This window comes from Malurus melanocephalus, unplaced genomic scaffold (genome assembly GCF_030028575.1).
Source record: "Malurus melanocephalus ecotype Western Australia unplaced genomic scaffold, MMel_1.1 scaffold_680, whole genome shotgun sequence".
NCBI classification, from domain to species: Eukaryota; Metazoa; Chordata; class Aves; order Passeriformes; family Maluridae; genus Malurus; species Malurus melanocephalus.
This window is the reverse complement of record NW_026623912.1, coordinates 168,729-192,122: the sequence shown is the minus strand read 5'-3', so window position 1 is coordinate 192,122 and position 23,394 is coordinate 168,729. Positions and strand designations below refer to the sequence as shown.

General features: G+C 35.4%; 1 protein-coding gene across 1 annotated transcript in view; it reads left to right on the top strand.

Moving 5' to 3' along the window:
- Positions 1-23,394, top strand: part of LOC130584199 (cilia- and flagella-associated protein 47-like) — a gene marked incomplete at its 5' end in the record, with an annotated part of 203,595 nt that overhangs the window by 111,683 nt on the left and 68,518 nt on the right. Inside the window, 3 exons of the mRNA XM_057384030.1 lie at positions 10,790-10,965; positions 13,263-13,370; positions 16,728-16,839. Of these exons, the coding sequence (XP_057240013.1) occupies positions 10,790-10,965; positions 13,263-13,370; positions 16,728-16,839 (396 nt within the window). The remainder of the gene's footprint in view (positions 1-10,789; positions 10,966-13,262; positions 13,371-16,727; positions 16,840-23,394) is intronic.

The window sequence follows — 23,394 nt, the reverse complement described above, 5'->3', positions numbered from 1 at the left end:
TGAGGATTTCTCCAAAAAATGTAGTTAAGTGAGGATTTCTCCAAAAAATGTAGTTAAGTATAAATTTTTCAACTGTTTCTGGAGGCTTGTGAAAGTGACATTCTGTGAATTTTTCTGCAGAAGCCTAACCTTTAAACCTGTCCTGCCATTTTTCAGAGTTGCCAAGAAAATTGGTGGTACTGCACTGTTTTTCCCTTCAGTGATTAATGTGACTTTAGTGAGAACTCTCTGTTTTCCTTGTGTAAAATGAAGGAGTGGGAGAAGAGGTCTTTATTATCTGTTCTATTCCTGTGAAGGTTGTCCCTCTGTATAACAGGAATCTGTATTTTGAGACTGTTTTGACAGGGGTACTACTGCTCCCACAAAATGTACAAATATCCCTGCTTCTCCAAAACAGTATTGCTGAATTCCCATGATCAAAATACTATTTTAAAATTCTGGAGTGAAATTCAAATAACATTTTGTAGCTCTGCATCTCTAGAACATGAGTTAAAGCAGTTAATTGTTCTTTTCTGCTGGATTTCTATGGACAGAATGCACAKCTTCTGAAACAACCAATGATAATTAAATTATCTGAATTAAATTAGATAATTACAGTGAGCAACAAGTTAATCCACACATACAAATATTCTCAACATCTGAATCAGGAATTTCAAGTATATAAAGCTTACTTTATATAAAGAATTACATATTTATACAAAGAATTGAGGATTTGGTTTGAAAACAGCTGCTGTGTTGAAGTTTGAAAAATACAATTAACTCAGGAATCACTTGGTTTAAGTTTTACTGGATGTTTTTCTTTAGGCTACAGCCCTACCTCTTTTAGATGGTTTGGCTCATTGAAATAGGAATCCAGATTTTTCCTCTTCTATTTAAATCAGAATAAGGAATGACTATGTAAATGTGACAATCTCTTGCACTTGCTTAATCATCATCCTCAGTAGGAAGGAGGCCCCAGTGTTTGTTACTGTCTGAAGATTGCTCTTCAGCCTTTTAAAAATTAATTTACTTCTTGTTTTGAATTCCTGGTGTAAAGGTGGATGAAAATCATTGTAACTGAAATCTTCTTTAGAAGACTAAAGAAAAGTCTCAGTGTTCATAGWCTGCCTTAGTTGAATCTGCAGAGCTATTTGTATAAAAGGAGCTATCCTAAGGGTCATAAAATTGATTCCTTGCAGGAATTCCAGCCAAAGCTCTATGACAGAAGAGGGGAGTAAAAATTAGCACTGYGCATTTCATACGGAAGGAGGTAGTGAATATATACTCAGTAATAATTTATATATTTCTCTGGGATTTAGAAAGGGTAATTTACAAAGAATTTTAACAGTTCAAGGGAACCATCTGTGAAAGCAACAAGGTTTCAAGTAAAAATTAAATGTATTTAATGTTCATTACTCATTAATAAAATAACACTTTCAGTTATTAGGAGCTTGTTGGTACATTTTCAAGACTTTTTAGTTCTAAATGTAGAGAAAACAACCATATTTTAAAATTGTATCAATTGATAAGAATTAATATCATCAACCATTAGCAAAATTGTAACAATTTACAATTTAAAAATGTTGCATTATTTTATTTTGGTGTTTACTTCTATTTCCTAATTTATATCAGCATTTCAGAGGTGTAACTTAGGCTGATAACTTTGTCTTGCAAATATTCTAATGGATTTATTCACGTTTGATGTAGAGGTCAAGAAGGAAGGTGATTCATAAGTTTTTATGTAAAGTGTCTAAAAGGCTGTTAGTTATTGATTTAAGCACTAAAACTCATTAGCAGCTGTCTATTTMATGGAGAAAATTCTAAGAGTGTATCCCTGGTTCACTGGGTCAAGAGACATTTTAATCCATCCATATATTTGAAAACTATTTTCTGTCTTGAGAGGAAATATMAAATATGTGAGCTCCAAGCAGGATCTGTACAGCAGGAGATAAGCCAGAGGGGRAGGTCTGTTCTGAACAGTGAATTATTAGTTTCTGCTTCAATAAAACCAAATGCCTGCAAGGGATTGAGTTTGGTTTCCACATAAGTGTGAAGACAATAGTTTTATCTTTTCTTTGCCAAATCTGTCTTTTTTTTTCTCTCTCTCTCTCTCTCAAGTTCTTTAGAACCACAAGTACTCCAAAATTGATAATGGATCTCTTAAACACATTTCCCACCTGCATTTCTGGGAGACTTGTTCTTGTGTGTTGAAACTTGTGCCTCTGTTGTTTGTAAAGGCTCCCAGACCACTCTCACACTGCTTCTGAGCTCTTCATGGTGATTTTAAAAGCTCACTGGTACAATGCTGCTGGTTACATGCAGATCTAGGTGTAGGCAGGGCATTCCCTTTACTGCTTCCAACCTTCAAATCTTCTTGGCTTTGTCAGTCTAGAAAAATGAACGCAGCTGGTCTGTTCTGTGTGAGCCCTACACAGCAGACTGTGACTGTAGGATGAATATATCAGTTCAGAAACACTTCACTGACATTTCCCCAAGTTTTGAAATTGAAATCTCAACTGATTTAACTGTGTGMAAGTTAGAGGATGAAATAATGGCTCATGTCCAAATATGTGGATATGCAATAAAAAAAAGTACATTTCAGGAGGATGTAGTAGCAATTCTTTCCTTCACAAGGTGACCTGCTGGGTACTCAAAATTGAGCAGATAAAAATGTGGAGAAATAAGTATTTAAAGGGCTTTATACTCTCACTCATAGATCCATGATTCTCTAATAAACATTTCCTTCAGCATCTTCCCTTTACAGATGGAGAAGCTTCTTTCTGGTTGACAGCAGAAGTAGTTGGGCTGCAGAAATCCAGGGAAGTGCAAATATGGGCCTGGGGTCAGACTGCTCTAATTCTTCCTTTTTAAGAAGCTCTAGCAACAGGCATCAGCCAATAAAAATAGATATTGATGTTAATATTATTAATAAACATTGCTTGTGATGTAGCGAGCTTGTGTTACTTTTGTAGAGTAACTGCTAAGGGAATACGTGGGACAGACTGCAGATACCTCTAAAATAGAGGTGAATATTTATAATGCAGCATTTATTGTTTCATGTGMAACATGAGCAAACCTCAAGGACTTAGAAGTTTACTTTTCTTGGAGCAACAACTAGTAATRAGGCTGTTTTCAAAGTTTGTCTGATCTTGTAAGTCATARTAAGGCTRAGAATGAGTTAACTAGTAACTTTTMTRGAGATTGTTCCTTTTGATTTGTATATATTTCTGTTTTCAGAAAGGTATGWATATTTAAGAAATTCTCTTCATCTTATAATACTCTCTGGCTCCTGAGATTGCCTAGATATGCAAAAAAAAAAAAAAATTGGATTTTAAAAAACAGGTGTCTAGAATCTTGGAGAGAAAGGTTTTTTCAGAAGCATTTTATTACTGGAAAATTCAGGAGAAAAAGTTATTCTCAATAGAAACTCTGACAATTTTTGCTTTGTACTAGAATTATCTCTACCTCTACATGTTTTATGCCAGTGATAGTTATGGTATTGGTCTTTTAAATTGTGAAGAAATGCTTCCTTAAAAATCTATCTTTAGATCTAMAGAATGAGAGAGTCACAGGAGGTGCAAGATCTAAGACAGTCAAATWAATTAGCATTTTACCTCCACTGATTGAGTAACTTAATGGTAGGTGGTGTAGCTGAGGTGTAAATGACCTCATTAGTATGGTCATAAAAATTCAATAAAATTARATGTTATTGGAGTTGGTTACTACTTTTAAAGTAAAGAAATACTTTTAGGTGGCTCATATCAGCATGAGCTGTTAGTGGAGGCTCACAGTAGAATATTTGCTTCCAGAATTAGGAGGAGTCTTTAAAGTTGAYGGAAATAGTGTACTAATTAGTCCCTGCTGCTATTCTACCATCAAGCTCTGATAGGTAGTTGTAAGTTTATTTTTACCAAGTATTTCTGAAAGTTTTCAAAGTACTGGAACTTGGGCAGTGCTGTTCATTGCTTTTTCTGGTCGGTTCTGAACAARCTGGTATTCAGAATTTCACTGATACAGACTTTGTGATGTTTTCACTTTCATGTCAGATGGAGATTTCTGACCTAATCCCATCAAATTTTCAATCCAGGACAGTTGGATCTAAATATTAATCCAGTAATAAACTAACAATAATAAAATTATATTAGARTAAGTTCATGGAAGTAATTCTGTGGTTTCAGTTGCTGAGTTCATTATGAATATGCAGAAATCGTCAGCACTCACCAAGCTTTAAGTACTTTCTGGTCTGTTGGATTTGTGAAGTAATGGCATTATTGTGACTCTATGTAGCACTTGAAAASAAATCAAGTGARTTYACTGAGACCAGCACAAAATAACTGMAGCTRCCTGTTGTAGCATTATATGGGCAGATACAATTAGTTCAGGAGCTGAACCTTGCAGTGCTGTACRCATTCAGAGTGCAGGGAGAGCAGTGCAGTTCTTTGGTAAATGAGGGAGTAATTCAGATTTACTTAAATATTTTAYCTGAATTATATTCACAAAGATCTGTGAGGGTAGGATTTAGTCTAGATCAGAGAGAAATGATTGAAAAAGACAGGTTTTGCTAATTGGCCTCCATGATATATCAGAAGCTGTTTGGAAATTGAAAGTACCCTAATTTTTGCATCTCCTTAACTTCCCTTAAAGAAAAGGTCACAAATGGTGATTTTTGCTATTTTGAGGCTGATTTTGGGCAAGTATATCAGTGTATCAGTATATCAAGTATATCAGATGACATACTCATAGAAGAATTTGCATATTACAAATCCATGAGACATAACTCACTTTTCTGAAAGTGCTGTAGTCACTGGTATCTGCCTTGACTTCATTATCCAAGAATAGTACATTTCTCACTTGCAAATGTTGCACTTTGTAGTACTTTTTATTGAGTGATACTGACCTTAAGTRTTTTGTTTTGGTGTTGTGGATATGACAGTCTCTGAAGGAGATAGGACAATTTGAAAAAAAAGAGAAATGTCTATTTTTGAGAGATGCAGCTTGGATTTACATCACCCTAAACAGTCCTATTGCCCAAGGACTGTAAATACRTCTATTGATTTGATTCAAACTGTTTTCCATCATTGGCACCTCATATATTATGTGTATGTATCTGCTCAGCAAAGTGACCCATAAAAATGATGAATAGGAGCTGTATTGAAATCTGTCACTTGCTGAGTCATGCTTTCCAAAAATGTTGATGACAAAGTAGGTGTGAATGATTTTCCTGTAAAATGCTCTGAAGATTAATTTGATCATTTGTTACATTAATTCAGTGTCAGATATCAGAAACACCCAGCTTTCTGCAGTCCAGAAAGCCAAACTTGTCCTGGGCTGCATCAGCAGCAGCGTGGGCAGAAGGTGAGGGAGGGAATTCTGTTGCTCTGCTCTGCTCAGGTGAAAACCTACCTGCAGTGCTGCTCTGGGGTGCTCAGCAAAGGAAGRTATGGACCTCTGGGAACAAGTCCAGAGGAGGCCACCAGGATGATTAGAGACAGTATCTCTCCTGTGAGGAAAGGCTGAGAGAATCAGGAAAAGAAAAGGCTTAGGGGTCACCTAATTGTGGCAGCAAAAGACAGAGAGGAACTTCCTACAAGAGCCTGGAGTGACAGGATGAAGGAAAAGGGCCTCAAACTGAAAGAGAGTAGGTTTAGATTGGATATCAGGAGGAAGGTTCTTACTGTGAAGGTGGTGATGCACTGGTACAGGTTGCCCAGAGAAGCTGTGGATGCCCCATCTCTGGAAGTGTCCAGGTCAGGCTGGATGGGGCCACCTGGTCCAGTGGAAGGTGTCCCTGCCCATGGAATTAATTAGATGATCTTTAAGATCTCTTCCAACCCAAACAATTCTATGGTTCTGTGATCCCCACTGATCCTGGTAATGCAAAAGCTTAGCTTACTCTTACGTTTTTTTCAAGAAGAGCTCTCAAACCCAACTGATAAGCCAGGTCGCTGTATGAGGTGATTTAAGCAACCTTCAGTATAGWCATTGGCAAAAAGTAGCTGTAATTGATAATTTCTTCTTCTAACACTGCTGGATCTGAGAAGAAAATCTGCCTGTGGTCTCAGGAGGAYGGAGAGTTATTGAGCTTCAGTCTCCATGGATGCAGAGGTGCCCTTGATTTCAAATTCAAAAAGTATTCATTAAGATGTAAGCATAGTTATTACTTTCTCAGTTGTRGGAATTTGAGATATTAATTTTACTTTGAGTCAGTCTGTATCCTCATTTCAGGTATGCTTCTTAGAATGATCYTAAAATAGGACTTCTCTTAGCATTCAACTCATCTTTGTTACAACTTTTTCTATCTTTCAAAATATGTATATATTATTAAGTTCATTATCTTTCCCTGCATGTGCTAGAAACTATTATAAAATCAGTTTGGTGTGGATTGTGGTATCATTTAGTGGAGCTGTGGACATCATAGACAGATTCAGTCATAAAATGTAAATATTTTTCAGTCTCTTTCCTTCCATTTCAGAAAATACTTTTTTGTAATCATCTCTTGCAAAAAATAGTTTTCCCAGTTTGCTTGCTTGGTACAATGTCTAGCCCCTATTAATTGGTTAACAATGTAGTAATTTTTAGTCAGTGAGCTTAGAATTATTGTAATAACTTACAAAATAATCATTGCTGTRTTCTGTTTCAGGGCATTATTACTTAGGTACTAATGCACATTACAGCTAAAAGAAATTAAATTCGGCGTGATTTTTCTATGTAAATTTATATGTAAATTTAGACCTGAAAATCGTTGCCCTATTATTTTCTGATATTAAATGTCCTGTGCACATTTTTTCCTTCTAGTTAATTTCCTATATTGCAATAGTAATGAGAATGGATTCCTTACTAAGGTATATACAAATATATACCTTACAAATATATAATTTGCTTTAGGTGTTTAGTCCTAGATTTCAATTTGCTGTTCTGATAGATTTCACTGCTGATGAACAGTTGGTGCCTTTTTGAAAGCTGATATTTTGTAAGGCAAAATATGCTAAATAAAATGGGAAAATRCAGTATCAAGATAATGGCAATCATGGTTCTCTAGGATTATAACCCTGCGTGGAAAGAAGAGGGTTGGCTTGGCAATTCATTTACATCTCAGAGAGAGAAAAAAAAACCAAAACAAATAAAGGGACTTGTACAGCAAAGGAGATGGTTCACTTTAGAAAGATCTTCTCCAGTAACTTTGGAGTGAATAGGAAGCCTGAAGATGACAGAGGAGGTCAGGAGTTGGTGTGTGAATGGTCAGTGCAGAATGGCCCTGCTGGGTGTGGATGTGCCTGTCTGGGTTGGAGTGTGTGTGCAGAGAAGGGGGGTGTGAGGATAGACTTGGGGGCACAGTTCAAGAGTCAGAACTGATTTCTAAAAGTCCAAAATTTGACCAAGCTGGACTGAGCTCTGTTTGGCAAGGCCCTGGAACTCTGTYATCAGCTGCTGCTGTTTGACTCACTTGAGCCTCTTTTGTTCCAAGAAACAGAAATGAGTAACGATGAGAACACAACAGCAGTCTCTAAATCCTACTACTGCCTTATGGACGCTGTGATGGGATGTTGAAAGCTCTCTTCTCTGATTTTGAGCCTATGGAAGACAGAAGGCCAAGATCTACTTTTTTTAAAATAATATTTCCACCATTCCAAGTTCAGTCTTTGAGTAGGCAACATTCCTGCCTGTTATGAAGCGGGGCATAAACAAAGAAGGCACTTGTTACTTGTCCATCCAGAAAAACAATGATTTGGACAAGGACCTGCAAAGGTAAAAATTTCTGCTGCATTATCTCACCAGGCCTATAAAAATAACTTTCTTACTTTTTACTTGACTTGAAAACTTGCTTCTCTAGCCACAGCCTGGCAAACTCGTGAGCAAATACAAATGCTTTCAACCTCAGGGTCTATGGATTGAAAAAGCTGCAAACAATGTGGAATGAATGTCATCTCCTTAATGAAACTATATTTTAATTGAAAACAATTCTTGTAAAGAATAAGAACTGTAGTCAGTGTCTTAGACACTTTGGCCAGGTAGTGCTTTTATTGACACCTGCTGCTGGTGAGAGTAGGATTGTTACTGAAGATTGAACACAGAGAATTGTCATGCACAGTMATTGTAGAATGTGTCCATCTTCCTGCAAGTTACCTTGCTGAACTCAGAAGWGGATTAGTTGATAGTTCAGTGCAGTGAATACCTTAATAAAAATAAAATTGCATGTTATGGACTTCAGTAAATTAGGTCCAGYTGCTCAAGGAAGTAAATAGAGAAAGGAATGAGAAAATCTTTGGTGTAAAATATGTCAGGAAAATATTTCAGCAAACAGGTATAATATCAGAAATGAGCAATTGATGATGGTGAGCATCTTTTGAAAGAGCCTGGTTTACAGAGCATTAAACCCATGCATAGACTTTAGCAATTAATACAGGATCAAGTGTTAGCAGTCGATTGTTTATTCAAGTTCCATAGAGAATAAATGTTATTCTATGTATACATTTCATTTTATTTAATTTTAACTCATGTGAGATTATTTTAAATGACCTGCACCAGACAAGAGGTGGGTCGCTAAGGGTTCTGATGGAATAATAGCATGACATGGTGCACAAAAGTGGCTTTATCTTGGGCACTGGCAGCCTTGATATAAGAAATAGTTTGAGGAAAGGGATTAATTTTCTTCTTTTTTTTTAAATTTTAAATTTCTCCTGTGTCAAAATGTTTATACAATACTCAAAAAAAACTGCAATGTGGAACTGAATTAATGACTATAAATGTGTTTGGAAATTGCCTGTGATATTCCTCTTTCACATTCTGTCTGATAAAATGGTACTTCCAAGAAAAACWCTACTCTTATCAATTGCATGTCCATTTTGTTATTTATCCTAGTTCTGTGCCTCCATAACAATCCAATAAGGCCAAKAAATGTAAAAAAATAGAAAAATTATATATATATTCTGCTGATAAACATACAACTGCTCTTATTACCATCTATGAAGTAGCAGATAATTGAAATGTGTATGGCAATTCCAGGCAAATTTCCTGGGAGATTCCAGGGAAATACAKAATCTTAAGCATTCATTTTATACTGGCAAGAGAACACTGTGTTATGCTAACATTGGCAATGTAAAATTTCCTTTGTGTACAAGATTAAAAGATTTCTTTGATAGTTTCGGCTTTTTTCTTAAATCAGTTGTCCCAYATTTCCTTTTTACTGTAAAAGTATTTCTTCAACACAGCATGTAGATGTTTTACTATAAAATTGTTATGAAGCCTTTGGCAATAAAATGGTAGATAGATTTAGAAACTTGTTTACATCAGTAAAAACTATTAATCTGAGCTTTAAAATATTTTATGGCAAATTTAAATCCCATTTTACTGATGCGAGGCACTTAAATGATTTAAATTGTTGGTGTAATCTAGCCAGCCATCTGTCGAACATTAAATGTGTTTTATGTATATTCTAGTAGTCATTGTCTATAAATGTAAATATATAGAAATTTACCAAATCATAGGCAGGCTTAAAACAGTGTGAGGCAGCTCTATGTGGGGTCATAAAAGTATTTCATATTCATTTTTTAGTGTGGTATTAATTTTAATGGACATTTTATCTTTTCCTCCTTTCATATTGCAATTTGAATTACTTACTTCTTACAAAAAAAGTACATGGAATAATTTTGCTGTGAGAAACAAATCACTATATGTTAAAAAAACCCTCAAACCAACATGCATTTTGAAATAAAATGCTTGGTTAGAGCGAAGGGAAGATAGGGATAAATAGGTACAGAGAAAAAAAAATCTTTGATTTTTGATTTTGTGAATCTCTATAGATGAATATATATATATATATATATATACATACATATATATATATATATATATACATACATATATACATATATAACATACATATTTTAAACTGCAGGCATGCCATGCCTCCTGGGTTATCACAGTGGACTTCCTTCATAAGTAAATTCCTTTTTTTCATAAAGTGTGTTGATGTTTATACACACAGGTCACATAGGATGAATTTACATTATTTCTGACCTTACAGTGAAGGGAACTCTGCTGAAATGTAGGAACTGTTCAGAGTGAGGTGTCTCTGCCCAATTCCTGCTCATCCTAAAGACGTTCCACATGTAAAATATGCATATTTATCTAATGARGCCACAGTTTGGCTCTGTTTTATTACAGTAACTCTTATTTTATAGGCATCTTTAATTGTATCCATGTTTTCCAGATGGCCACGGAAAGATGGCCCTTCACTGAAGKTTTTAAACAAAGATGAGATCACTAGTGAGGGAAATGGCCTAAAGAATGACAAAGGGAATGTTTATTGTAGTGGTCTTGTTCTAATGTCAAGTATTATGATGCAACTTGTAAATTAAGGGCACAGATCCAGCAGAATTARGTCTAAACATTTGCCAGCTTGCAAAGTGGACAATTCCAATTATCTGTKCTTGGCTGTTTTGGAGCTTGGTGTTTTTACCTGGTTGGGATTACAGCAGATTGTTTTGAAGGATGTATTTTGGCAAGCCTTGGCCATATCTTGGAAGGTGAAGYAGCCTGTGAGAATGCAGACCAGCCAGGAAGATTGGAACTTTACAGTATTTATGGAAAAAAAGGGTTTACAATTTGAAGGTTGTCTGAAATATTTATGCTGTGACTTGATTTTTTTTTTTTTTTGGGTTAATTCACACATCAGATAAAGGTGCTTCCTGAGTTTGCATAAATGAGTTAACAATGAGTAAGCACTTTACAACTGTTTGAGAAATATTTTTTACCTGTAGTCACTCATAATTAATATTGTGATTTTGGTTTTTTTAAAAATTCTTTCTAGGATACGGTTGGAATCAATATTCCCATCACTAATCCTACAGATAAATCCCTCAGGATGGGTGTGCTGCTGGACCATCCATCCCTTTCCGGAGAAAAGTCTTTCACTATTGAGCCCAAACAAACATTTTCATATCACTTACTGTTTTCCCCATCTGGTCTTGGCTCTTTTAGTGGAAGGTAGGTTGTAGAGCATTGACACTTGTGATTGTGGCTGTTTTACTAATAAATGAACTTCTTTCATTGAAACCTGAGTTACTTGATGAAAATATTGCCCTAAAAAAAAACCCCACAGGAGTTAATAAATAGAATTAATAAAATTTACAGCTTTCAGTGTGTTGTATCCCAAACAGCAGCTTTCCTCTGAGGGGWAAAGCATTATTGACAGGCAATAGAATAACTCCTTGGTGTTCTGGTTCACTAGAATTTAGTGAATAATGTTTTAGAAACTTACTTAATGTTAGAAGCCCCCCTTGAAAACTTCAGATTAATAGTTAGTTTTGTAATTTTAATTCTGTAAAGGAAATAGCACATTTTTTTTTTTCCTGAGAAGGAATGAAATTGTAAAAATATAATGAAAATCAGAACCCTTTAACTGTCTTCACTTAAATCCATTTACCTTCATAAYCTTCCTTTAATTAACAATGATCTACTAAATAAATATGGAGAGGTTTTTAATTAAAAATTTTTCCTTACATTGGAAATCCCAGGGAAACCATGCAGGTATGATAATTAGCTAKAAAGACAGATGACCTCTTGGTCTTAGTTTCAGCTAAAACAGTCCAGCAAGCACCTGAACAGTGTAGAATTGCAAAGCTTGTTTTCCTGGAATTTGGATACCAAAGCATTATTTAGTCAAAGGGCTGACTGAAAAACAATTCCCTGTTTTTCAATTAACTCAACTGAATGGCAAAAATATGTGGATGGGGACAAGGGTGGATGTGGTGATTTATGAGGAGAGCAGAGACATCTGACCAGTTTTGAAAGARTATTTACAAAATCAAAATCCATTCAGAGGTTTTTTAATTTGCTTGAAATGATTTTTCCAAAGACCAGATTAATGTCAGRTATCACTAAGTGATACAGATTCAAATAATACTGTTTTATAAAAATGWGTAGTTATAACTCTAGTAAGTAGGTTTGTTTGTTTTTTTGTTTTTTTGTTTATTCTGTGGGAATTTGTAGAAATGCTGTCTGAAGCTGCAGATGAGAATAGAGCTCTTTTTTTTTCCTGCTAGATGATATTTCTGGTATTTTTCAAGTGCAGAATTTCCCAATAATATGATAAAGGCTTGTTTTAACTGGCAAAATTTTGGGYTCAGCTGATTGATGGGCTGAGACTTAAGGAATATATGCAAAGGTGACATAAAGCACATCTGGACATTCTCAATATGGTTATGCATTTTTGTTCCAGARGTGTCTCATATCTCCTTTAAATTGCAGTAGCTCCCAAGGATACAGCTACAGCTGCACAGAGCTACTTCCACATTACATCCACACCATTAACTTTTTTTTTTTCTGAAGCCATGCTCTGTTTCCTTTGCTATGTTTGCAGCTGGGAAGAGCTGTTGGAAAAGGGATTGTGGCAGATGTACCTTTTCAAATGGTTGATTCTTTCCTTGAGCTGTTTTATGCTCACTTTAAAAGTTCTGTTGGCACAGGGGATAGTCTGGAACCATAAAGTCATGGAATGGACATCATTATCTATAATTTAGAAAAAGAACTCAACCTTAGCAGGTCATGGGTTTGTACATTGCATTTCTTCTAATGCAATGCTTCCAGTTCTTTGGTTTTAATGTTATTATGACTCTGCTACTCAAAAAAACCTCAAGAAATGGAAAAGAAATTCCTCAGTTGGAAAGGACTGTATTAGAATGTCTGTCACAGAAAGATTTTACTGTACATATCTCACCCAGCAGCAAGCAATTTTCAGTCATGACAACCCTTGATTGTATATCAAAACAATATATAGAATAWTCTTTTGAAGGCATCTCTTTGCCATACTCATAGGAATGTGTCTATATCCATTCCTCAGTTTTCATCACTAGATTTGAAAGGATTTTCCTTTTTAAAATTAGTGTATGTATTTCTGTTTCATTGCCCTTCAAAATGGCTAAAAATAAAATTGTGACATTGAAATGAAATTAAAGCTTACTTTTGTAAGCTGAAATATGTTTGAGTTGTATTTTTGATAAAAGCAAGCTAACTAAGAAAAACCACAAGCAACAAATGAATTTTATTGCTAGAATTTAGGAAAGATRAAGAAGAGATTTTGTTGCATCCGTAATTCTAAATATTATTCGATTTGGTAGCTGAACTCAGATAACAGTGAGAAGTGTTAGAAGAAAAATATTATCTAATTAAAGAGCTCACTGTGTTGAACTCATTAGATTTCTCCTGAATTTTAATCTGTTTGGGGTTTTTTAATTATCTGAAAAAAAATAGCTGTCATGTTAAACTTATATATCTGTTTTTAGTGTCATGTTCCGGTCAGACCTGATTGGAGAATTCTGGTATGCCCTGAAGTTCATCGTAGAGAAGCCCTGGCCAACTAGTCTGCCTGATATCTCATGTGAGCTTGGAAAGTAAGTGAGTAGTTCATCATACTGGGCTGGGTCACAGCTTTTAAGAATCATGAAAATCTATGAAGAGTTTACATCAAAGTGCTCCATGTMTGCTGTGGTAGCTTGAAGATAATTTTTTAGATAGTAGGTAGAGCTCTGTAGGTTGGCTTTATTTTCTGTTTGTTTTCTCCTTTCTGAACTAGAAATTTACTGACAATCCTGTTTTACAAATGCTTGTATACCAGTTAGCAATATCTTTTAGCCTCTCAAGAAATGGCAAAATAATGCAACTTTAGTCCTGTAGGTCCTGGTGATAGACATGGCTGAAATGCTTAATTGCTAACAAAATGAGCTGCTTAGAGCAATGAACCCAGTTATTCTCATCCATCAAGGAAATTTCATGGACTTTGATAGCATAATGTTCAGTTCAGTTCTGACTTTGAAGACATAAACTAAAGCTTTGAGGATAAGACTTTGCAGAATGTCAAAATTTCAGTTGTGCTTTTCCACTCACTAATAGTTTCTGTGGATACACTTCTCTTCTGAATGCTAAATTCCACTTGCTTCTGTATATCTTTGACTAAATCTGTAGTAAATATACATTACAGATTGAGCAAAAATGTTGTTAGCACAACATGAAAKTTTACCTGATTAAACTTTTGTGAGTGAATATATTCTCCTGTTCTAATATGAGGCAGAGACTGGACATAACTGACAATGCCTTTCTTACTGTGTTCTAAAGAAAACAAATCATGCTATTTCCTGGTTTTTATTTTAAAATTCTGTACTGACTGGAGTAAAAAACATGGTATTTCTCTACTCTTAGGTTATTGCTGTTAGGAGTTATTTAAAACTTTTCATTCAGATTATTTGGCATTCATAAATTTCTCTGGCATGCACTGCCTGGGAACTACATGCACAAAAAAATTGGCAAGTCATCCTTTGTTACTGCAAGTAAAATGGATGTTGGAAGAGAATGGTTCCATTAACTACAACTCTTGACTTAAAGTCAAAATAAAACTCTTATCTCAAACTCACCAAACACTGAGTTTTATGTTTTTAAATGATATTTCTTTTCACTTTACAAGTACATGTGTGTTATAATTCCTGCACATCTGTAAATGTGAGGAGGAACACCGTGTCCAGCTCTGGGCTCYTCAGTACAAGAAAGACAAGGAGCTCCTGGAGAGGGTCCAGTGCAGAATGATGAGGGATCTGGAGCATCTCTTGTGAGGAGAGACTGTGAGATCTGAGCCTCTTTAGTCTGGAGAGAASACTGAGAGRGGATCTCATCAATATRTATAAATATSACAAAAGTGGGTGCCAAGAAGATGGTGCCAGGCTCTTTTTGTTGGTGCCCAGCAGTGTCAGTATAATGTCATCAGCACTCTTCCTGAATTCCAGAGTGTTGGAAAATGGCAGTCAGTGATGGCATTGAGGTTACAGTTAAATTACTGAGAATTGCTCTGCCTCATGAAAARATGAGACAGTCCAAGTAAATTGGCTGCATCAATGTATTTTAAATATGTAAAGGCAGTGCACGTAGACATCTATGTGTTGTCTGTTCAAGAAAGGTATCAGTTTTTTTTTGAATGGATGTACTTCCTTGCTCTGTACCCAGAGATGTGAACTGTAAATGTCATCAAATGTTTGAAGCATTTCTGGTTGGTGAAGATCTGTAGTTCTTTAACAGACTCACTTCCATTCTACCACCTTTTCCTTGAATGCAGAGGAAACATTAACATATTAATATAAGAATAATGTTTTTGTGTGCTCACTGTCTTCTTTTTTTTTCTGTTGATCTGAAAAAATTAGGAATTTGTGTCCTTGAAACATTACCCAGAATTGGATTAGGAGCCAGGAACCCATTGATAACTTAGAATCAATTTGTAAGCAATTCTTGAAAGAGAAAAAAAAATCTAACAATTTATCTTTTAATCCTTCTTCACATTCCCTAAAATTCTGGGGTTACCACTGTCAGATCTGCTTTTGTTTGTGTCAAGGTATATTTAACACATCCTTTAGCATCCTTATGTTTCTAAGGAAGGAAGCTTTCTCCCTGGTATTTTTCATCTTATCCATCTTGTTATGAGCTCCTCAGTGGAGTCACTGAAGATGAGTCAGGTGAAGGGTGTTCACAGTGGTTTGGAATTTACTGCCATATGCAACAATTTTTCCAGCCTAACCACAASAGTCAGTCTGTGTGGGGTGGCAGGATTTTGATGACTTGAAGAACCTCTAGCAGTCAGGTAGCTCCTTACYAAAATTTCAGATATTCCAAATTTTTCCTTTGACAAAGTTTTATGGATGAAAGAGATAAAAAATAAAAAAAAAAAAAGATGGAGATAGTAAATGTGAAAAATAGGAAAATGGGAACTATTAAGTGAATCCTGTGTGAAAGTTTCCTAGTACATCTTTACTCTCTGCTGTTGGGATCTCAGTGATACAATGCTTTGACACTCTTAGTCAGAAACAAATCTGGGGATTTATGTCACTGAACAGGTTGGAAGGAGCCCACCTGTGAACAGGTTTCAGGGTCTGAAGTTACAGTCATAAAGCTGGACTGAATGTTGCTTTTTATTTTTTTCTTTTTCCTTACTGATTTAGCTATGATTAACAGACTAATTTTTTCCAGATGATAAATATGTAGAGAAATCTGGCAGTTGGCCTGCCACAGCTTTGACTAGAGGGAATATCCATTAGGAGATAAATTACAGCAAAACCAATATAWGTATCTCATTTTTCAAACTTTTCTTATTTACTGTTTTCACTTATTCACCTTGAATTTCTTCTCGGTGTCCCTTGGTGTTACAACAAGAATGTGATTTATGGTCATATAACTTTAAAAGTTAAAAGTAAAAAATACAATATTTTGACCGTATGAGAGGAAATGTTGGGAGTCTTATGAATTATTTGAAWTTTTTTCTCCCTATTGAAAGTATCTCATGTTTATTCTTTCACTGGAAAATAAAGAAAGAAAGTCTGTAAAACTGAGGGGCAGCTGATTCAAAGCATAACATTTCTTTGTTCTGGGACAGTCACTATACTCATTGAAATACACAATCTACCTATGCAGCATAATGGTTCAATGATTATACTGTAATGAACAACAATTGTACAAAATGAAACATTTAATTAATTCAGGATTTATTATTATTAATGATGGTTAGTAATAATAATTAAAGTTATAAATATGTGTCCACATTAGTGGGGAAATGCTAATGCAATGAAAACTAATTATTATTTTTAAAACAGAAAAAAAAAAAAACCCAAACCCTGAATTTTTCAGGAAATTTAAAAAAAAAAATATATGAATAATGACATGTTCTGGAAGAAGCTTTGTAATTAATTGTCATTGTATATATGGTTTTTTTCCAGATGGGTTTATCAGTACATACCTCTTTCTAATCCTACTAATGAAACTTTGAAGCTACAAATGTTTAACAGYGATCCCAGCCATTTTGCAATTGAGACTGACCCAGAACAATCTGTAAGTAAGATTTGTGCTTTCACAAGACCTTGTACTTTTACACAAAAATAGAAGAGAGTCTTCCTTTGAAAACAAATTGAATTGTGTGTATCATACTGTGGGTTCAGAATATACAATCTTTTAGACATTTTAAGTGTATATTTTAGAGATTTTATACCCTGAGGAAGAAAACAATTAAACTTGAAAAGCAACTCGAGATGAATGTTTTTTCTTCTGGTGTGCTTTGTGGAATGGTTTTGAGCAGGACTGCAGTGTAGGCTTTAAATAATTCAGGAGATATTTGCAGGGGAAGTTGTAAACAAACCAGCTGGTTAGAAGCTTCACAAGTGTCCAATAATCAACAATATAACTAGATAAATATTTAGGTTAGAAAATAAAATGTTAATGGAAAAATTCAAGGATATCTTCTAGTTATGGCAGCTAAAAGCAGCTTGCAAGGCTGATGAATAATAATTTGATCAATGTAGCTGCAAAGAAGCTGCAAGCAAATACCCTGAATCATTTTATTSTCCAAACTCACAGTTACCTTGAGAGTGATTCCTACAGAGAAAATCTTAACCCTCTAGCTATTATACACTCCACTTTTCCCTCCTCCATCACAGAAGCCCTTCCATCTATTTGCCTAACATTTGCACCCTTGCTAGGAATAACAGTTGTACAGATTGGCTCAGCTTTTACATTTCCATGGAAGTTGGCTAGTGTTATAGGTGGTCAGAGTTCAGAAAAATATTTGTTATTGACCACTGAATGCTAGTTAACAGTACAGGTCCCACAAAGAATTCTTTGGATATTATTAATAGCTAATCCTGTGAAATATGTGACCTTTTCATGATGGGGAGAGAAAAGGGAGGACAGGTGCATGAAAACTCTGCATGTGAATGAGAGRCATCAAGTGCCTCCATCACAACCTCTTAAGATGTGAATTCAGAACATTTTACATGAAAAAAAAGAAAGAAAYATGTGCTAGACAGGAAAGAAATGGCACCTTTTCTAGACATGAAGAAGGTAATGCAGGGAAGACACCAGAGCTGGTTGGTSCCTTCTAACCCAAACTATTCTACAATTTTAAGATTCTATTCCTGCAAAATGGTTTAAGGGTCAGAGAGAGAGGAAAGGATTATTGTAATAAAATAAAGCTAAGAAGATACAAAAGATTGTCTGGGGAAAATAGAGGAATGACATAAAGTCATCATAGCTGCAGTTTTCAGAAACTGAACAGCTTTTGGCCTGAAAAATAGGAGTACAACCAGACCAAATGTTCCCAAAAAGGGCTCTTAAAGTAATAGCTAAAGGAGATCAAACTTATGTACTCAGCTTCCCTATATATTGCCACATAGGATTCCATTAAGGTAAAAGTATAAAACTTGAAGGTTTTTTTAGTCTCTCTTTTCTGTCATGCGTAATAACACATCTTCATACACTGTTAAATCTCAACAAGTGCTATTACTAATCACCTCCTCARTTGGTATGTGAAAAGGAGCTAAGAAATATAATGGTTGCAAACTTTATTAATTGTCTGGGAGTATTATATATGTGTTATGTTTAGGTCGTTGGCACAGAAGTGGATTAGATTTAATTATAATGACTTTTGGCTGCTGCAGATTGCATAGTACCTTGTGMAGGAAATTAACAAGAAAAAAATCTCCTTTCAGCTCTCATAATTTATCATCAGAGATTCACACACCAACAATAGCTACATTACATCGCATAGGGAAAGACACATTCAACACTAACTGCAGTAATTTTCTTTCTTTCCTTTTTATTACAATCTTCAGTGCTTTATCTAATTTATGGRTTGAATTCTGAAATGGTCTTTGGTAATTGCAGTATTTCTTCCAGTTAAAGGATAGCATTGATTAATTTCCTATATATGACTACTTGATATTTATTTCATGTATCTATCCCTTTTTGAACCTATTTCTTCCATTACAGATGCATGTTTGGAGAGGTTATGTGATTTCCTTCAGTTTGGGTGACAAAGTCAGTGAGTGGMATTTAAATCACAGAATTACAGAGTGGTTGGGGATAGCAGGAACCCCTGGAGACCATCTAATCCAACCCCCTCTGCTTCACCTAGAGCAGGTTACACAGGATCACATCCAGGCAGGTTTTGAATATCTCCAGAGATGGAGATCCCACAGTTTCTCTTGCAGCCCGTTCCAGTGTTCAGTTACACACACAGGAAAGAAGTTTTTCCTCATATTGAGATGGAACTTCTGCATTTCAGCTCATTGTCATTTCCCTTGTCCTGCCCCTGAGCAACACTAGAAGGCATTCACACTTCAGGTATTTGTATACACTGATGAGATCCCCTCTCAGTTGTCTCTTCCCCTGACTGAACGGGCCCAGTTCCCATTGTCTGTCCTCACAGGAGATGTTCCAGACCCCCAATAATCTTTGTAGCCTCTGCTGGACCCTCTCCAGTAATTCCTTGTCCTTCTTGGACTGCGGAGTCCAGAACTGGACGCAGCTTTCCAGATGTGAACTTGCTTCTCCTGAATTTGTTTCATCCTAGGATTAGTACCTCCACACAACACTGCATTCAACTTCTAGAAAATTACTCCTTGTTCTTATAAGGTGTGCCCCACGTTTCAGGTACTGATTTATATTAATGCCCATTTCAGAGCCTTTGCTATGTGTGAATTAAGATCCCATCTTAATCATTCAAGTTTCGGCTGTCTTTAAAGCAAATAGTGCTTTCTTGTCTGCTTCAGCAGAAAGATTCCGATTTGTGCAATCTTCAGATAAAAGGCAACACAAAAGGGCAAATTTTTAGAACAATAGATTGAAGATGGGATTGTTCAATGAAGATACATTACTTTTGAAGACAGTTAGTAGAGTCAGGTTGGTAATTTTAATGTTTCATATAACTTTCCACATTTGTTTTTATGTCATCTAAGATRTAGAACTCTTGAACATACCAGGCTGTCAATCAGAAAATGTCTCAAGTAGATTTCTTCAGTCACTGAGTTATGTTAGATAAACCAGATTCAACAGTGATACCTCAGAATTCTTTTTCTTCCTTAGGGATATTTGCCTAAAATAATTAATAACCAAAATTTTGACTAATATTTAAGAATTTTTAAAAAATCAATTATTGCCACACTTCCATGTGTGTGTAAGTTCATTCCAGTTTCAGTTTGGAACAGAAGGCATTACTGAAATACCACAAGGGACTATTTTCTATAGGTCTGATTCAACTTCAAGTGTGGACATCATTAATAATACRCTTTCCTGAGGTCCAGTTGGATTAGGCTCAAGTATTCCTGAAYTTCAGGGTGCATAATGAAGTCTAAATGAAATTCAAAGGCTTTAAATCTCTTGTCAGCTTCATGTAAATTAGCAGCAGCTCCATTAACCTCTACATAAACCGACAAAAATGAGAAAGGCATGAATATCTTGCTAGAGGCTTTGCAACTGTAGCCTAAGAAGTCTTTAAATAGAGTAGAACATCTTGGTTTTCTTTAAAAAATTTGATAAAAGCTTTCAAGGATTCCCTTTAAAGGGATTTGGATTTTTATATATTTTTCCTTTTTTGTTTTTAACAAGCTACACTTARTTTTTGTTTCCCTTTTTGTCTACCCTCAACTAAATTAATAACTTTGTAAATGCTGCCAAATTATCTAAAAGCCGGAATGCAAATGAACTCAAGTTTACTGTAAAATTCCGACTTATTTTTCACTAGCACATTGGGTATTATGAGTGTCTGGGAAAAAATCATTGGGATGTTGAGTTTTGTGTTTCTGTCCTGACCACAGCTTTCTTTGTCTTTAGTAGAGAAGGATTCAGCTGAAAATTCTCAGTCATCAATAGTGTTATGTTCCCCAAATTACTACTTTGCTTCTARATAAATATATGGACATATTTCACATATAGGTGTATTATATTGATACACACATATATTTATGATGTRCAAAAAACTCTTACAAACCRGATCATCCTTATTGCAAAAAAGAATTCTACTTTTGCTGTAAGTCTTCAGTTTGCTATTCTGGCTTATAACTACCCTAAACATTTCTCATTAAGCTGTGTTTTATCCTGATAGGCTTTGAAACACAATTTTTATTGAGGACAAATAACTTAATAGAGGAGGGCTGGCAGAGAGAAGTGCAATCTCTGTGCAAGCTTTAAGGATTTTAATGACCATGAGCAYTGTTTTGTAAAGAGTAGAGAACTTCTAGATTTAATGAAAAATTTCCATCCTTTCTTCACTGTAAAACAGAAATAATGCATTTGTTGTTACTTCAGAATCAGTTTCTATATTTGAACAGTTATATCCAAGACCTTATGAAAAGCAATGATATCAACTCCTTTTCACATGAATATCTTGGAAGCCACCTGTTTATGCAAACAAAATGAAAGGCAGGGGATGTGTTTGCATCAGCATATTTTATGGAAGGATTGAATGATCGTATGTCATTCTTAAAATATGTTGTTTAATATTATTTCTCAATTCTAGTTTTTAAAAGCAATTTATTCTTTGGATTTCAGTAGAAAGCAAGTAATTTTTTTTACCCATCTTATTTCAAAATAAATTACATTTTGGATTCAGAGAACATCATACTGTAATACAAAATGAATTTTTAAAACCAAATCTATAGTGTAAAAATTTGCAATCCTTTCTGCTTTCAGAGCAGGCAGTCTGCTGGATTATCATAACTCTATGKTGATTATTTTGATGCATTGTGGCAGCATATTTTCTGAGTAATGATACTGTGTCAAATAATACTTATTGAAAATCGAACTCCTGTCTGTTTTCATCTTCATGGAAGAGTTATTATTCTGGATAATACGGATGTCTTACTGAAATTACTTGAAATTTAAAAAATCTTAGCATTAATTTAATTATCTATTCCTATTCTGTGACATCCCATCTTTACCTACTTTTTCATTTTATTAAAAAATATTTGGGAGGGTTTTTTTTTTCTGCTAAGGTTCTTGCTCCATTAGTAAGTCTTCATTTGATAAATGGATCTGACTGGTAGGTAGGAACTGAACTGCAAATGAAAGTTTAATTAACTGTTGCGGCAGTATCCTGATGAATTACTTTAAAACTTTCTTCTAGAAAGAGAAAAATAACATTTCAAGTTTTGTGTGTTAGTTGAGCACATCCGAGCTCTGTCCTCTCTTCTACACAACCTACCTCCCCCTGCCATCAGTAGGAATATCTGTTGTTCAAGGCACATCAGCATCACTGTCCCTAATTCAGCAGGTACTGGTGCCTAAAGCTTTTTAGCTTTTTATATCTGTTCATATATTTGTATCTTTGTAGACTGCTAATACATGGTTGTAGCTTCTAGAACTTTTCCTACCATTTTTTCCCTACATTTTAGAACAATAAGCTAACCTAATACATTCCTGAAATATTGTTTAGTCTTATTTTCAAGAAGACAACCTACAGCAAAGACATTTTGTTTTCCAACCAGAATCTCAAAAGACACGACAAGAAATGGGGCAAAAAAGCCCCTGGACCAATTCCAGTGGGACAGTACCCAGGGTAAAATTACCTAACCAACTGCTCTTCTAAYTGGACAATATTTGATAGGTATATTAATCAATTAACCTTATAAAAATTGCAGAACTACTGTACTTCATGAGCATATCGCCATACTGCGCACCTTGAAAGCCTTTCAATTAAAGATTTATATTATAATTTTAACAGTGTGTGGAAAGGTTTGTGTGTAATCCCAGGCAACAGTACCSTATAAACACACCCAGGGAATGACAGGAACACCATGGCTCCTGCCCAGGCTCTGCTTTGGGATGGCAGGGAAAGCCAAGGGGCAGTGAGGAAAAGCAGCATAAGGCTCTGTGAGAAATGGGATGAGGTCAATGTCTCCAGACAATGTTGATGTGTGTGTGGGGCTGGGGCCGGGCCTTGCTTTGTGGGGTCACAGTGACCCCAGAGCCCCCAGCCTGCCTGAGCTGTCAATCAATCAATCAMTCAATCAATCAATCAATCAATCACACACCTGCATGGTGCTAATCCAGCCTCTGATTGGTAGAACTGTCTGTCAATCACACCTAGGCACAGGCTACTCAGCCTCTGATTGGCTAAGTGACTGGAATTCCCACTTGGAGGGCTGGCCAATGGATGCTATGGGGCCTAAAAGATGGAGGAAGATGTCCTTGTTTGGGCATTGCCATATCCTGGAGTATTTATTTGAACCAAGCTGGAACACTAGGAGTTGGTAGATGTATTTTGTCAGTACCAGCTTTGTACWGTGTTGTTCCTACCTTCATTTATTGCAAATATGTTATAAAACACCTAAGGTTAAGTGCTCACGATAACTATCAATTACCTTTTTAACTTTTTCTTACGTGCAAACATTATTTAAACATATATGATATGTGTTTTATTGAAGAAATAGAGTCATTTTGTATTCAGTGATTCTGGCTGATCACTTTCTTAACCAAACTGGAACTTTTATTATTCGTAATTCTATTCTTTCACTGCTTATCTGGTTTTTAAAAACATAAACGACTCCATTGTAGTCAGGTACTTTGCTTTTCCCAGTGCAATTGAGTTTCAGTACGAAGGCTTGAGGTGAAGAG